General features: G+C 44.9%; 1 protein-coding gene across 3 annotated transcripts in view; it reads left to right on the top strand.

Annotated features, from left to right (window-relative positions):
- Nucleotides 1–15,746, top strand: part of WDR76 (WD repeat domain 76) — a 48,164-nt gene that overhangs the window by 1,802 nt on the left and 30,616 nt on the right. For 2 of the 3 annotated variants that reach the window (XM_084774307.1, XM_084774308.1), the window contains exons 2-5: nucleotides 1,064–1,130; nucleotides 2,135–2,524; nucleotides 11,953–12,045; nucleotides 13,408–13,463. In XM_084774307.1, the coding sequence (XP_084630433.1) occupies nucleotides 1,098–1,130; nucleotides 2,135–2,524; nucleotides 11,953–12,045; nucleotides 13,408–13,463 (572 nt within the window). In that variant the 5' untranslated portion in view covers nucleotides 1,064–1,097. The remainder of the gene's footprint in view (nucleotides 1–1,063; nucleotides 1,131–2,134; nucleotides 2,525–11,952; nucleotides 12,046–13,407; nucleotides 13,464–15,746) is intronic. The other variant, XM_084774309.1, reaches the window with a different exon arrangement.

Below are 15,746 nucleotides of genomic sequence, written 5' to 3'. Positions count from 1 at the left end.
GGGTCATCATGCTTTTCCCCTACGCCCAAGACAGGGTCTCTCTGTGTAGCCTTGGCTGTCCTGGACTCACTTTGTAGACCAGGCTGGCCTGGAGCTCACAGCGATCTGCCTGCCTCTGCTTCCAGAGTGCTGGGATTAAAGGAGTATGCCACCACACCTAGCTTGGGTTAGCATGCTTAACTGTTCCCTTTATTATGAACTCTATAGTTTTTTTAAGTTAAAGAGTCAGTATTTTTTATTATATTTATATTTTGAGACAGGGTTTCTCTGTGTAGCCTTGGCTGTCCTGGACTCCCTTTGTAGACCAGGCTGGCCTCGAACTCACAGTGACTCACTAGCCTCTGCCTCCCGAGTGCTGGGATTAAAGGCGTGCGCCACCGTGCCGGGCTGAGTCAGTATTTTAAATAACAACATCTAGAGAACAACTAGCTTCAATATTACAGTGCTGATGGGGATCCTGGGTCCCACATTTGTGAGGCGGAAGCAGTAGCTTTACAAGGCTATCTAGGGCTATAAAGAGGGGTGCTGTATTAAAAAAACAAAACAAAACAAAACATGGCTCATTAGGTAAGAGTTAGCTGCTTCAGCCTGAAGGACTGAGTTCGATTTTGCAGCATCAGGGAAAAGCGCCGGCATGCAGGGGGTGGACCAGGCGGGTCCTTGGAGCTTGCAGGCCAGCTAGTCCAACTCAAAAGGTGAGCTGTAGGGTTAGTAACAGCCATATAACGAACCGAGGGTTGAGAGGTCAAGTATACTAAACAAAAAAGGCGCCTAAAGGGTTCGGCGCCGGGCGTGGTTGCTCACAGTCTTTAATCCCAGTATTTGTAAGGCAGAGGCGGGAGGATCTCTGAGTTCGAGGCCAGCCTGATTTACAAAGCGAGTCCAGGACAGCCAAGGCTGTTACACTTAGAAACCCTGTCTTGAAAAAAACAAAACAAAACAAAAACACACACACAAAGAAAAAAAAAAAAAGGGTTTGCAGCCCTGGGAGTCCAGACGCGCTTCCTTTGGAGGCTCCTCCCTTGGGACCGCCCACATCACGAGAGGTCCTTCCCACTCCTAGGTTCCGGAGGGAAGAGCTCGGTGGCTGATGAAAGATGTCTGGGTCCAACGCTGAGGCTGAGGAAAAGGTGGGTTCCACACAGTGTTCCTAGGTGCAGGTGAGATCTGAGAGGTAGTCACTGGCACGTGGCATCAAGGAAAAGCCGTGATTCCTGCCTTAAAAAAAAAAAAGAAAAAAAAAAAAAGCCGGGCGTGGTGGCGCACGCCTTTAATCCCAGCACTTGGGAGGCTGAGGTAGGTGGATTACTGTGAATTCGAGGCCAGCCTGGTCTTCAAAGTGAGTCTAGGACAGCCAAGGCTATACAGAGAAACCCTGTCTCGAAAAAACCAAAAGAGAAAAAAATAAAAAAATAAAAAAAAAAAGAAGAAAGAAAAGAAAAGAAAATTAGGTACTTAAGCATTGAGGAAAATTTCCTACTAACTCCAGAAATAATGGTAGGTTTGCCTTTAATCCCATCACTCTAGAGGTGGAAGCAGGTGGAACTCTGTGAGTTCGAGGCCAACCTGGTTTACATAGTGAGTTCTAGGCCAGCCAGTGCTATAGTCAGCCCCCGACCCCTAACAAAAACCCAAACCTGCAGGGTAGGTAGGACTTAGAACCCATTTCCCCTGGCTGCCTGCCTTTGCTTTGCAGGGGTTTCTGTCAGCTTTAAGCAATTACAGCTAACCTGAACCTGACTTTTTGCATAATCACCTCAGTTACAGGCTTAGGTAGGAGAAATTTACCTTTAGTAATTCCATTCAGGTTAGAGAGTTAAGGATCCAGATTTTGGAGGAGGGAAAAAGTTTCCTAAAAGGCCATCAATTTCAATCCTGTTACTGTGAGTTAGGAATTAGATTTATTTGCGCAGATTTGTTAAGTATCTTTTTTTTTTTTTTTTTTGGTTTTTCAAGACAGGGTTTCTCTGTGTAGCCTTGACTGTCCTGGACTCGCTTTGTAGGCCATGTTGGCCTCGAACTCACAGCGATCCGCCTGCCTCTGCCTCCCGAGTGCTGGGTTGTTTAGTATCTTGTAAGGAAGGACATAGGATCTGGGATTCCTAATACTTGTTTCCTTTTTTGCCACGAATAGGTGAATAAATATAAAGAAAATGAGAATGCTGCATATACGGCTCTGAGACCAATACAGACTACAACTTTGGGAAAGACAGCTAAGGTTTATCTGTTCCCATTTTCCCTCAGCAATTCCAAGCTAGGCCTATTTAAATTGTCTGAATCCCCGGCTAAAAAGAATTCTAGCATTGCAGCGGTGCGGAAGAAGACTGGCCGGAAGAAAACTTGCGGAAAGGTTTTAACTTCAAAGATGAAGAAGACCTTGTCTTCCGAGGCAGAATCCCTTCTGCTGAAGCCATCCTTGGATGCGCGTCCTGAAAGTACCGAGCTGGAGCGCAGGAGCGCGTCATATTCGGCACCTGTCGGTGCGGACAAGGAAAGCAGTGACGAAGATGGTGCGCCAGGCCTGGTAAGACTCAACCTAGTAGTTCTAGTGATCGCCTCAGTTTGAAATGAGCAGTTCTGAAAGCTAAGATGGTAAATTAGGATTGCCAGCAAAATGTGGCAATCTAGTCTTATCATCTAGTTCGAATTTAAAGAAACGTTTTGTGTCTGCATGTGCTTGTGTGTGCCTGCGCATGGGGCGCTTGCATGTATGTGTCTGCGCACTGGGCGCGTGCATGTATGTGCCCTGACCCAAGTGTGGAGGTTATAGGAATCAAAAGCAGGTTCTCAGGCTTAACCCAGGCATCTCTAGCTGATGAATCTTCTTGCAAGCCTTTTCATTTGGTCTAAATTGAACTGATCTTTCCTATTTATTTATATTTTGTTTTTCAAGACAGGCTGCCCTGGAATTTCCCCCTGTAGACCAGGCTGATCTCAAATTCAGAGATTCACCTGGGATTAAAGGTGTGTGCCTTTTTTTGAGACAGGATCTTGTTGCATTTCTCAGGTTAGCCTCCAGCTTGCAGTCTCCTTGCCTTTACCTTGCAAATGCTGGGATCATATGTGTGTACCACCATGGTTGGCTGAAGAGTTAATTAACTAATTAATTAAATTTTTTTTTTTTTTGAGGCAAGGTTTTACCAGCAAAAGCTGGTCTGGAACTTGCTGTGTGATAAGACTATCCTCTTCTTCCCAAGTGCTGGGATTAAAGTCCTGTACTACCTTCCCTGGTTGTTTCTATAGTTTCTTCTTTGTTTTTGTTTTTATTTTTGATTTTTGTTGTTGTTGAGACAGGGTGTCGCTGTGTAGCTAGCCCTGGCTGTTCTGAACTCATTCTGTAAGCTAGGCAAGCCTCGAACTCACAGAGATCCACTTGTCTCTGCTTCCTGAGTGATGAGATTAAAGGCGCGTCCCACCCAGCTTCTAGAATTTCTTGCAGGAACAGATATTACTGGTCTGGGACTGTACTTTGAGAACTAGTGGACTGGATTATTTATGTTGTTTTCAAGACAGGGTTTATATATGTAGCCTTGGCTGTCCTGGGCTCCCTTTGTAGACCAGGCTGGCCTCGAACTCACAGTGATCCGCCTGCCTCTGCCTCTCAAGTCCTGGGATTAAAGGCCTGCACTGCCATGCCTGGCTTGGGTTATGTCCTAAACTAAGACTGTTGAATGTATGAGGTTAACAGAAGCTGGTTTTTGCTTGGATATAATGCGTAGAAACTACAGCAATAGAGATGTTTAAGCAGTGTTATGAATGCCTTAAAAAAAAAGGTGCTGTAAGATCTGTAAGATGCTGTGTTTATTTACCTTTTTGTGGTGCTGGGAACTGAACCTAGGGCCTCACACAATGCTAGGGAAAGCACTGTGCTAATGAGAGAGACTTCTAGCCCCCCTTCCCCTTTCTATTTTGAAGCAGGGTCTTACTAAGTTGCCCATGTTAGCCATGGAGCCTTTGATCCTTTTGTGTCAGCCTCTGTATTATCTGGGATTATAGCTCTGTACCACCAGGCCTGGCTAAAATAACGTTGTAATGACACAGTTCATTAGTTTGTTCTTTTTTCTTCATCACCACTTTTTTCTTTTTAAAAGATTGATTTATTTATTTTGTGCACAATGTTCTGTCTGCCAGAAAAGGGCACCAAATCTCATTATAGATGGTTGTGAGCCACCATGTGGTTGCTGTGACTTGAACTCAGGACCTCTGGAAGAGCAGTCAGTGCTCTTAAGCGCTGAGCCATCTCTCCAACCCTGAGACCTTGTCTTGAAAAAAACCAAAAGAAAAACATAGTATTTAGTCTTCCAGCTTCTCCCCCTCCACCATATTATCTGTAAGAGCCTTGGACTGCGAGTATAGAATTTTGGTGTATTTTCTGGGAAAATTGGTTAAAGTAACTTTTTTGTTTTGTTTTGTTTTTGTTTGTTTTTCTGAGACAGGGTTTCTCTGTGTAGCTCTGGCTGTCTGGGACTCACTTTATAGACCAGGTTGGCCTCGAACTCACAGCGATCCTCCTGCTTCTGCCTCCTTCTGGGATTAAAAGGGCGCGCCACCGCTGCCCAGCTTGTCAGAGTTACTTTTATTCTCCTGATGCAATTGTCATCTTGAGGCTTACTGCCTCTGTCTGCTAATTTAGGCCTAGCCCTGGAGCTTCTAGGCCTAGACTATTTTCAGCTTCTGAAACTTACTGCTGAGTAAGCTTACCTTTTCTAGCCCTTTCTGAACTCTGGCCGGCTCAACTGGCTGGTTCAACTCAGCTGTTTTGGCTTAAACTCCTCTCCAAGGTGACTGATTCAAACTCGCTTCTCTCAGCTTCTGACTGAGTTGCTCTGCTTGGCCTCACACTCACTTTGACAATATGCTCTAGTCTTCTGGCTCCTTCTCATTCTCTGGCTCATTCTGTCTTCACCTGTGTAGCTTGTTCTTTCTCTGCAACCTGACTCTGTAAAACTCTGTGGTGAAACTGTCTCCTCCCTCTCTTCCTCTTTGATACTCCCCTAATCCTCTTTTTCTTACCTCTTCTGGAGATAGTTCTGGAGATCTCCTACTTCTGGCTAGTTCTGTCGAATCTCTGGTGCCCTCTACTGGTGTGTAGTTGTACATGCAAACACAACATTGTAGACATAATAAATAAATACATCTTTCAAAAAAAAAAAAAAAAAAAGAATTTCTTGGGCCTGGGGATAAATAGCTCAGCTGTGGAATGCTTGACTAGCAAATGAGAGGCGTCAGGTAAGCCATGTGTAACCACAAAACAAAAAACCAAAGCCAACAAACAAAATGATCCTAAGTTTGGTTTGAGGGTACGTACACCTTCATCCCTCTGAAAGAGCAGCCAGTGCTCTTAACCTCTGAGCCTCTCTCCAGCTGCCCACCCACCTGCCTTTTAAAAGGTCTTACAGCTGGATCTTTTTTTTTAAAGATATATTTATTTATTTTATGAGTGCTCTGTTTTCATGCATACCAGAAGAAGGCTTCAGATCTCACTATAGATGGTTGTGAGCCACCATGTGGTTGTTGGGAATTGAATTCAGGACCTCTGGAAGAGCAGTTAGAGGCCTTAACTGCTGAGTTATCTCTTGAGCCCCCTGGCTAGGTTTTTTTTTTTTTTTAAAGATGATTTCTCGATAGCTCATGCTGTCCCAGAATTCAGTGTGTAGGCTGAATTGTCTCTTGGCAGTTGTGCTGTTTTGGCTTCTAGGTACTGGAGTTACAGACATGAGCTACCGTGCCCGATATGTTAAGGCTTTCTGTTATCTGGAAGTGTGTTCTCAGTCAACCATGAAGGAATCCCCCTCTTGTGCAAGGTTCCCGGTGTCAGCCGGGGCGGTGATAGGGCACACCTTTAATCTGTGAGTTCGAGGCCAGCCTGGTCTACAGAGGCCAGCTAGTTCTAGGACAGCCAGGACTACACAGAGAAACCCTGCTTCAGACAACAAACAAACAGATTCCCCGTGTCTGCCTCGGACGTGCTGTAGGAGGCTGTCTTACCTGCGTTTTCACTCTCCGTTCATCTGAGATTTCAGGTCATCTTATATGGACAGTAAGATATTTTGTGAGAACCCAGGGGTGGTTGTATACAGCTGTGATCCCGGCATTCCAGGAAGCTGACAGAGGAGGAATGGGAAGCTAGCCTGGGCTAAAGAGCGAGCTTCTCTCTTAAAGTGCCGCTTGAAGGGGTGGAGGCGGGGGTGGTATTTTGTGAGAGCCAGGCATAGAAACTACTTCTGTAGGGTACTTATCTTAAAATTTCTACTCTTGCGTATCCGTGTGTATGTATGCCATGTGTGTGCTGGTGTCTGAGGATCCCAGAAGGCGTGGGGTCTCCTGGGCCTGGAATTACTTGGGAACTAAGCTGATGCCCTCTGGACTAGCAGCAAGTGCTCTTCACTCTTGAGCCATCCTGCGCCTAGTTTAAAAAAATACAAAAGAAAATGGCAACTTCATACATTGCCATTCCCTCCCCTCCTGCTCTCCCTCGTGTCTGCCCCGCCCCCCCAGCTGCCCTGCAGTAAGTCCCCGTCTCTGCCTCCTGGCTTTATCAAATGGATTCCCTTACCCTGGCTATCCTCCATCTCTCTTTTTTTTTTTTTTTTTTTTTTTTTAAGATTTATTTATTAAGTTTACAGTGTTTTGCCTACATGTACCCCTGCATGACAGAAGAGGGTACCATATGACATTATAGATGGTTGTGAGCCACCATGTGGGTGCTGGGAATTGAACTCATGACCTCTGGAAGAGCAGACAGTGCTCTTAACCACTGAGCCATCTCTCCAGCCCCTATCCTCCATCTCTTGAAAGATGTTTTTCTCTCCTCTCATGACCCCCTTTCTAATTTTGTGACTTACAAACTCACCTGTTGTGTGTTCCTGTGTGGCCTTGTCTGTCCAGGAACTCACTCTGTAGACGAGGCTGGCCTCAAACTCATAGAGATCCACCTGTCTCTGCCTCCCAAGTGCTGGGATTAAAGGCGTGCATCACCACTGCTCGAAAAGATTTTTTTTTTTCAATTACTTAAAAAAATTTTTTTCAGACATGGTCTTACTAGATAGCCCTGGCTGTCCTGAAATTCTTTATGTAGGCCAGGCTGGTCTTAAGCTCACAGAGATCCCCCTGTCTCTGCCTCCCAAATGCTGGAATTAAAGGCGTGTGCCATCAAGCCTGGCGAACATTTCTTTTTAAAGATTTTTAGTTATATTATATTTTAAGTCTTTTTCTTTAAGATTGATTTTGCTCTTATGTGTGTGTTTTACCTGCACGTATATATGTGCACCTCAAATCCTCTGTTATTGTTTTACACGTGGGTGTCGGCCACCGTGTAGGTGCTGAGAACTGAACCCAGGTCCTCTCGAGCTCCATTTTATACTCTTTAATTGTGAATGGCTGACGTGTGGGGATGGGGGGGTGTGTCCTAGGAGGCTGGAGAACTTTGCATTTCTTGGAACAAGACTTAGAGATCCTTGTGAGCCTCCTGCCATGGGTGCTGAGATTCCAGCTCAGGCCCTCTGCAGGAGCAGTGAGGTCAGAGGACAGCTGGTGGTCCTTTTGCCTGTGGGACTCTGACCCAGGTTGTTAGGCTCAGCAGGCAAGTGCCTTTGCCTGGAATTATCTCTCTGGCTGCAAACTTCTTTTTCACTTTAAGATGAGTCTTACTTTGTAGCCCTGGAGCTCGCTGTAGACCAGGCTAGCCTGAAACTCAGCTCTGCCTGCTTCTCCCTCCTGCGTGCTGGGCATAAAGGCAGTGGCATCATGCTCAGGCTGTTTTAGATGGTGTGTGTGTGTGTGTGTGTGTGTTGTATATGCCTCTTGTGTGTGAGTGCTGGGTTAGGAGCTGCCTGATATGGTGCTGGGACTTGAACTTTGGCCCTTTAGAAAAGCAGTAAGTACTCTTAACTCTTAAGCTATCTCTTCAGCCCTCTAGATTTTATTACTGGTTATTTGATGTGGTGGTATATCAGAAATTGAACATGTGATTTTTTTCTGGGGTAGGTAAGGGCTGGCCCACACCACCAGCTCCTGTTATGAGTGTTTTACTATGCCTGAGTTACGCTAGAGCCACTATGGGCATGTATGTAAGGAAAGATGACATGTAAACCTTGATGGAGCTTACGGTTTCAGGCCGCCACTTAGGGGTCTTGGGATGTGTCCTTTAGAGATAAGAGGACCACTGTGTGTTGTGTTCTATGTTTAAACATTCAAAACTGTGAGATTTTATTTTTAAGATGTATTTATTTATTTATTTTGTATACTGTACTCTGCCTGCATGTACACCTACAGGCCAGAGAGGGCATCAGATCACCCTCTGATATAGATGGTTGTGAGCCACCATGTGTTGCTGGGAATTGAACTCAGGACCTCTGAAAGAATAGTCAGTGCACTTAATTGCTGAGTCTTCTATCTCTCAAGACAGGGTTTCTCTGTTAGTCTGGGCTGTCCTGGACTCTCTTTGTAGACCAGGCTGGCTTCGAACTCAAAGCGATCCGCCTGCCTCTGCCTCCCAAGTGCTGGGATTATGCCTTTTTTTTTTTTTTTTTTAATATGCTTCTCAGAATGGCACCCAGCTTAAAACTTAGGAGTTGTTTATTTTTGAAATATCCAGTGGATGTGTTTGGATCCTGGTTGACTGTAACTGAAACTGGGAAGCAAAACTCCTCGATGGTAAATGGTGACACGCTTCTAGGAACAGTTTCAAAAAATTTACTCTGTCTATCTACCTATCTAGCTATCTATCGAGTACATCCACTCAGTTGGAAATCAAAGGACAACGTGTGGGAGTTGGTTCTTTTATGCCCACCGTGTGGGTTTTGGGGATGGAATTCAGGTCATCAAGCTGCTGAGCCACACTTTCTCTTTTTCTTTTCTTTCACACTTTTTCTTGTTTTGTGTTTTGAGACAGGGTTTCTCTGGTTAGCCTTGGCTGTCCCGGCTTTCCTTGGTAGATCAAGCCCAGCCTGGGATACATGAAAGCTTGGCGCGGGCAGGAGGGACGGCTCAGCAGTTAAAAACACTGACTGCTCTTCTGGAGGACTCAGGTTCAATTTCAAGCACCCACATGGCACCTCACACTTGTCTGTAACTCCAGTTTCAGGACATCTGACACCTTCACACAGACATACATGCAGGTAAAACACTGAACATAATAAAAATAAATTATATATTAAAAAAGAAACCATGTCTCAATAAAACCAAATAAGGCGGTGACAAATACAAACATTCTGGCTTCACTTTGAGAAGATTATTTATTCTGGCCAAAGTAATAAGTGTGCAAATGTGTTAACTAAGATAATCCCACATGTATATGTATACATATAACATCATTTTGTTGTTTTGTTTTCTTTTTCTCTTTGTAGCCCTGGCTGTCCTCAGCTTCTCAAACTCAGAGCTCTCTCTGCCTCCGTCTGCCGAGTTCTGGTCTTAAAGGCGTACGCTACCACTGCCAGGCTCACATAATGCTATTTTTAGGCACACGTGTTTGTAAAATCAAGGCAGCTAGCTCATTCACTCTCCCATATCTTTTTAAAATTTGGCCCAGTGAAATGGCTCAGTAGGTAAAGGTGCCATTTGCTTAGGCTGATTGATGACTTGAGTTTAATCCCTAGGACCCACATGGTGAGAACAATACCTCTTCAAAGCTGTTCTCTGACCTTCAGATGTATACACATGCGTACACACACACACACACACACACTGTAGCCTTTGTTTCTTAACAATTAAACTTTATTATACAACCCAACTAGCTTACACAAGAGGGGGAAAAAGGTTAAAGGGAAAAGAGTGAACCTTCCGGTATCCGTTCCACGGGACGGGTCCTCAGGTGTCTCTGGCCTGTGTGCTGGTCCAGCCTGTTCACTGATCCATGTGCGCTCAAGCCCGGCCTCAACCTGCTGTTGCTCTCTCCTCTCTGCCTGTCTGGGTCACGTGGAAAGGGCGGTCTCCTTTTCCCATTGAGGGTTGATTAGAAAAACAATAGTCCAGGTGGAGTCCCCAGGTCTGCTTCCTGAATTCCAGGCCCAGGATGGCTCCACCCAGTCTATCTCAAGGTATCCATGGGGTGCCCAAGGGTAGAGCCCGCCAAGACTGCTTTCACCTGTGACAAAGCTTACAGTCTTTCACGCACGCACGCACGCACGCATGCACGCACACTACATTTAACAGTATGCTGATAATGATTGATAGGAAACCCGATATACTCAGACTGAACCCTAATCCAGGTAAACTAGATCTTAAGGATATCTTAGACATTGGTGCTTACATTTTTCATATTAATTAATGTGAAACTTTAATTAATTGGTGTGCAGAGCGGGGAGGTGGGGAGTGGGGGCAGGAGATGGTTCTCCTTCCACCACGTGGGGTCCAGGAACTGAACTCGGCTCGCCAGGCTTGGTGGCTGGTGCTTTTGTTTTGGCTGCTGAGCCATCTAGCTACCCAGGTATTTGGTTTTTGATAAAAAGTTTCACGAAGCCCAAGCTGGCTTTGAGCTCCCGATTCTCTTCCTAGGATCACAGGCATGCGCCACTATGCCTGGCTTTCCTGTGGTGTTTGGATTGAGTGTGCTAAATACTGGCTTTTGCCACTGAGCTAATCTTACCCAGGACCACCAAGTCTTTCTGTAGAAATTTGTCCGTTTCTTGTTTCTAGAGACAGGGTCTCATATAGCCTAGGCTGGGCTCGACTCTGGTATGTGACTGAGGGTAACCTTGAACCTCTGGTTCTTGCCTCTACCTCCCAAGTGCTGGGATTTTGCTTAGCTTTTTTTCAGTGCGTGGGACTGAACCCATGGCTTTGTGTGTTCTACACAAGCAAATTCTAGACAAACTGAGCTCTGTATCAGCCTTGTGTTGGCCTCGAGCTCACAGTTCCATCACCTTGGCTTCCTGAGAAATTGGGATCATAGGCATTACAGCTAGTTCAGAATGTTTTGTACGTGGTACATGTGGTGTGTGTGTGTGTGTGTGTGTGTGTGTGTGTGTGTGTGTGTTTGTGTGTGTGTAGAAGTCAGAAGTTGACATTAGGTGGCTTTCCCTAGAGCTCTTCACCTTATTTTTGACAAGGTCTCTCACTGAGCATGGGATTCACTGATGTCTACACTGGCTGCCATTGAGCCCCAGGAATCCTCCTGTCTTTGCCATCCAGTGCTGGGATTGCAGGTGTGAACCACCTGTGCATGTATTTATTTATTTGCTTGGTTGTGTTTTTAATGGAAGATGATGATGATGATTTATTCATTTATTTATTTATTTATATTTTGAGACAAGATTTCTCTGTGTAGCCTTGGCTGTCCTGGACTCGCATTGTAGACCAGGCTGGCCTTAAACTCACAGGGAACCGCCTGCCTCTGCCTCCCGAGTGCTGGGATTAAAGGTGTGTGCCACCACTGCCCAGCTCTTATTATTATTATTTTAAAAGGTAACCTTTGGGTGCTAGGAAATAGTTTGCTATAATGGCATGGCATATTAGATTACGTTTTTTTCCCTTGAGACACAGGGTCCTGGCTGTCCTGGAACTCACAGTGTAGATCCACTTAGTCTCCAACTCAGAGATCTGTCCACCTCTGCCTCCCAGGTGCTAGGATCGAAGGTGTGTGTGCCATCATGCCAGGCAGATTACCTTTTAAAATGGAAAGCCATACAGTTATCCTAAATTCAGATATTCTCTCTCTCTCGACAGGGTTTCTCTGTGTAGCCTTGGCTGTCCTGGACTTGCTTTGTAGACCAGGGTGGCCTTGAAATCCCAAGTTCTAGGATTAAAGGCGTGCCCCCCCCCCCCAAGCCTGGCCCAGATTCTGTTAATATCCAGCCCAACAAAGATTATAGGCTGTTTGTTAAGATAACTGGAGTAATTAGAGTCTGCATGCAGTTTGAAAGGAAGTTTCTGGATGAACTGTCCGGTGTTGTCTGTTGTTCTTGCTCTTAATGTGTGTAGTAACAGATTTTTTTGGGGGGTTGTATTTTCTAGGATGGTTTTTCAGCATTGTCACCTTATGAGAGGAAGAGACTGAAGAACATCAGAGAAAATGCGAAGTTTTTTGCTTCCCTTCAGTTATCAGAGGTATGTATGAAGTTTGTGTTGAAAACCAAGATGAGCTGCTTAGATGATAATTATCCATAGTGTCAAATGAAAGGAGGCAAATTTCAAGCAATGTTTGGCATAAGGTCAGTAGTAGGCTTACGGTCATTGTCCTCTTCCTCCTCCTCTTTTTTTTTTCTTTTTTAAAGATGTATTTATTATGTATACTGTGCCCTGCCTGCATATACACCTGCAGACCAGAAGAGGGCACCAGATCTCATTATAGATGGTTGTGGGCCACCACGTGGTTGCTGGGAATTGGAAAAGCAGCCAGTGCTCTTAAGCTCTGGAGCTAACTCTCCAGCCCCGCTCCTCCTCTTTTGAGACAGAGCCTCCCTGAACTCACTGTGAGATCAGGCTGGTTTTGTATTTACAGTAACACGTCTCCCTCTGCCTCCCAAGTGCTGGCTTTAAGGACCAGCACCACCACACTCAGCTGCTTGCTTTTCTTTGTGTGTCCTGTTAAGATACTTTGTGAGCCTGCTGGTGGGTGCTGCATGCTTTGCTCCTTAAACTTGAGACATGGAGGCTGGACAGTCCCTCAGCTACGTAGTACGTCTGAGGCCAGCTGGGGTTATGTGAAGTCCTATCTCACAACAACAACAACAACAACAACAACAACAACAACAACAGAAGCTTGCAAAGCACTTCTGAAAAGGCATTTAACATTTAATTATTTGAAAGAAGACTGTGAAGGATGAATGTGAGGTACTCCCGCATGCTATGGCACATGTTCTGGAGGTCAGAGGGCAACTCTTGGGAGTCCGTTCTGTCCTGCCCCCATATGGGTCCTGGAGACTGAACTCAAGTCATAACCTTGGCAGCAAGTGTTACTGTGGATCAAGCCATTTCACTGCCTCTGATTTTATATTTTGAGACAGACTTGCTATATAGCCAGGCTGGCCTTGAACTTAGTACTTTTGTCTTAATTCAGCCTCCTGAATGTTGGGATTATAGATAGGTGTGAGCCACCCACTTCGCTTATTAGTTTTTTAAATTTCCTTCTACAGTGTTGTGAATAAAACCGAGCTGGTTCATGCTAGGCCAATGCTGTACTACTGAGCCACACTGTAATAGTATGTTTGACTACTTTTCTTAATCATAGAAACTCATAAACAGGTTGGCTCAAATTACCAGAATGCCAGTGTATGCGATGGTGTTATAAACGTCCTTTTATTATTGATGATGCATTCCTGTACTGCAAAGAATAAGTATCACATCATAAAAATCCATGTTTCCTAAATAAACCTAGACACAGTAGCAGATACTTAATATTTTAATGGGTAAACAGTGTAGTTATATGGTAGCATTTTTATGTGTATATGTATTTTGTGTGCTTTTCAGTCAGCTGCAAGGCTCCGTGGAATGATCGCGAAGAGACAGCCCCCTGAGGCAAAGAGGTAAAAACAAAAACGTGCTTAACGTTGGCTAGACCATGATATTTTGCTGAAGATCTTAAATTTGAGACAGGACTCGTAGCCTAGGCTGGCCTCAGCTTCTTATCTTTTTCCACCTCTCAAATGCTGGGATTACGGGCATATGCCACCATGCCTAGTTTAACATTTTATTGTTAGCAAAGATTGGCGATTTCTTCTGAACTCACGGAAGGTTTAGTGTTTGTAGAAGCAAAGGTATCAGGTTGGCATTGTGGCAGCTGTATAATAAAGAGAACAGAGCCTTTGAATTGAGCAAATCTTGGTCTGGAGCAATGGCTGAGTGGTTAACAGAGCTCCCCGAGGACCTGGATTTGGTTCCCGGCACCCTCATGGCAGCTCGCAACTTCCTGTAACTTACTTCCAGGGGATTCAGTGTCCTCTTCTGGCCTCTGAGGACTCCAGCATACATGCGGAACATATAAACTCAAGCAGGCACTCACTCACACGTCTATATTAAAAAGTAATAAAGCCAGGTAAGATGGCGCATGCCTTTAATCTCAGCATGTAGGGAGGCAGAGGCAGGTAGATCTCAGAGATCCAGGGTAGCCTGGTGTACAAAGCAAGTCCAGGGTAGCCAAGGCTACACAGAGAAACCCTGTCTTGAAAAAAACAAAATCTTATTTATTTATTTTTTGAGATAGGGTTTCTCCATGTAGCTCTGGCTGTCCTGGGGCTTACTTTGTAGATCAGGCTGGACATGAACACAGAGATCTGCCTGCCTCTACCTCCCGAGTGCTCGGATCAAAGTCTTGGAGCATAAATAAAATCTTTAAAACAGTTTAACAAGTTGGGCAGTGGTGGTGCACACTTTTAATTCCAGCACTCAGGAGGCAGAGGCAGTGGATCTCTGTGAGTTTGAGGCCAGTCTGGTCTACAAAGCGAGTCCAGGACAGTCAAAGCGACACAGAGAAACCCTGTCTAGAAAAACTAACCAACCAACTAACCAAAGAAACAAACAAAACCACCAAAAAACCACAAATAAATCCTCAGGTATGATGGTGCACCCCTTTAATCCCAGCACTCGGGAGGCAGAGGCAGACAGATCTGAGTTGAGGCTAGCTTGGTCTGTAGAGAGAGAGTTCTAGAAAGCCAGGGCTACACAGAGAAACCGGCTTGAAAAGCAAAAAACCAGCCAACCAAACAAAACAAAAACAAGAACAATTAAGGAAGGGCTGGAGAGATGGCTCAGTGGTTAAGAGCACTGACTGCTCTTCTAGAGGACGTGGGTTCAATTCCCAGCACCCACATGACTGCTTTGTCATGTTCCAGAACAACTGTCTGTTCCAGGTGACCTGGCAAACTTACACAGACATACATCAAGGTAAAATACCAATGTACATTAAAAAAAAAAAAAAACTAAGTTAACAAATTTGACTTTAAGTATTTTCAGTTGTGGGCATCAAACCCAGGCTTAGAGCCTGTCAGGCAAGTGCTTTACCATTGAACTGTACTTCCAGCTCCTGGCTCTGACTTTTGATTCCAGCCACTTGTAGCTGTTTGACAGTTTATGTATGTTTTCCTTCATCTATAATGTTGGCATTATATGAACCCAGAGATAAGTTTGTTTGTTTAGAGATAAAGTTTCTCTATGTAGTTCTGACTGTCCTGGAACTTACTATGTAGACCAGGCTGTCCTTGAACTCAAAGAGATCCTCTTGCCTCTGTCCTCCCCCTCCCCAAGTGCTAGGATTAAAGGTGTGTGCCACCATGCCTAGCTTCTTTTTAAAAATTGTGCTAGAAACTGATCTTAGAGCCTGGAGCATGTCATCACTGAGCCTCAGTCAGCCCAAGCCAATTTAAAGTCTTTTAAAAAAATTATTAGTATTGTTGTTTATTTGAGGCAGGGTTTCTCTGTGTAGCCCTGGCTGTCCTGGAACTCTCTCTGTAGAGCAGGCTAGCCTCAACTCAGATCTGCCTGCCTCTGTCTCCTGAGTGCTGGGATTAAAGTTCTGTGCCACCAGCCCTCCCTCTCACACTGTCGCTGAAGCTGGCATGAAACACATCATGTAACACAGGCTGCCTTGAGCTTATGAACAGGAAATACTGATGCCTCAGCCCCGGGAGTTGCTACACCCAGCATTTTGATGCTTATAATATGATGCCATTTTCATATTTGTCTGAGATTTTCTTGTAAAATTTCATCACATTTTATTTTGTGTTTATGGGTATGGGTGTGTACATGCTACAGCAACTTGTGGGAGTTGATTTTCCTTCCACCACGTGGCCCCAGCCCCTTTGCCCACTGAA

Source organism: Acomys minous, assembly GCF_964271855.1.
Source record: "Acomys minous genome assembly, chromosome: 3".
Taxonomy (NCBI): domain Eukaryota; kingdom Metazoa; phylum Chordata; class Mammalia; order Rodentia; family Muridae; genus Acomys; species Acomys minous.
The sequence above is the reverse complement of the archived record's forward strand: the minus strand, read 5'-3'. Positions and strand labels throughout refer to the sequence as shown.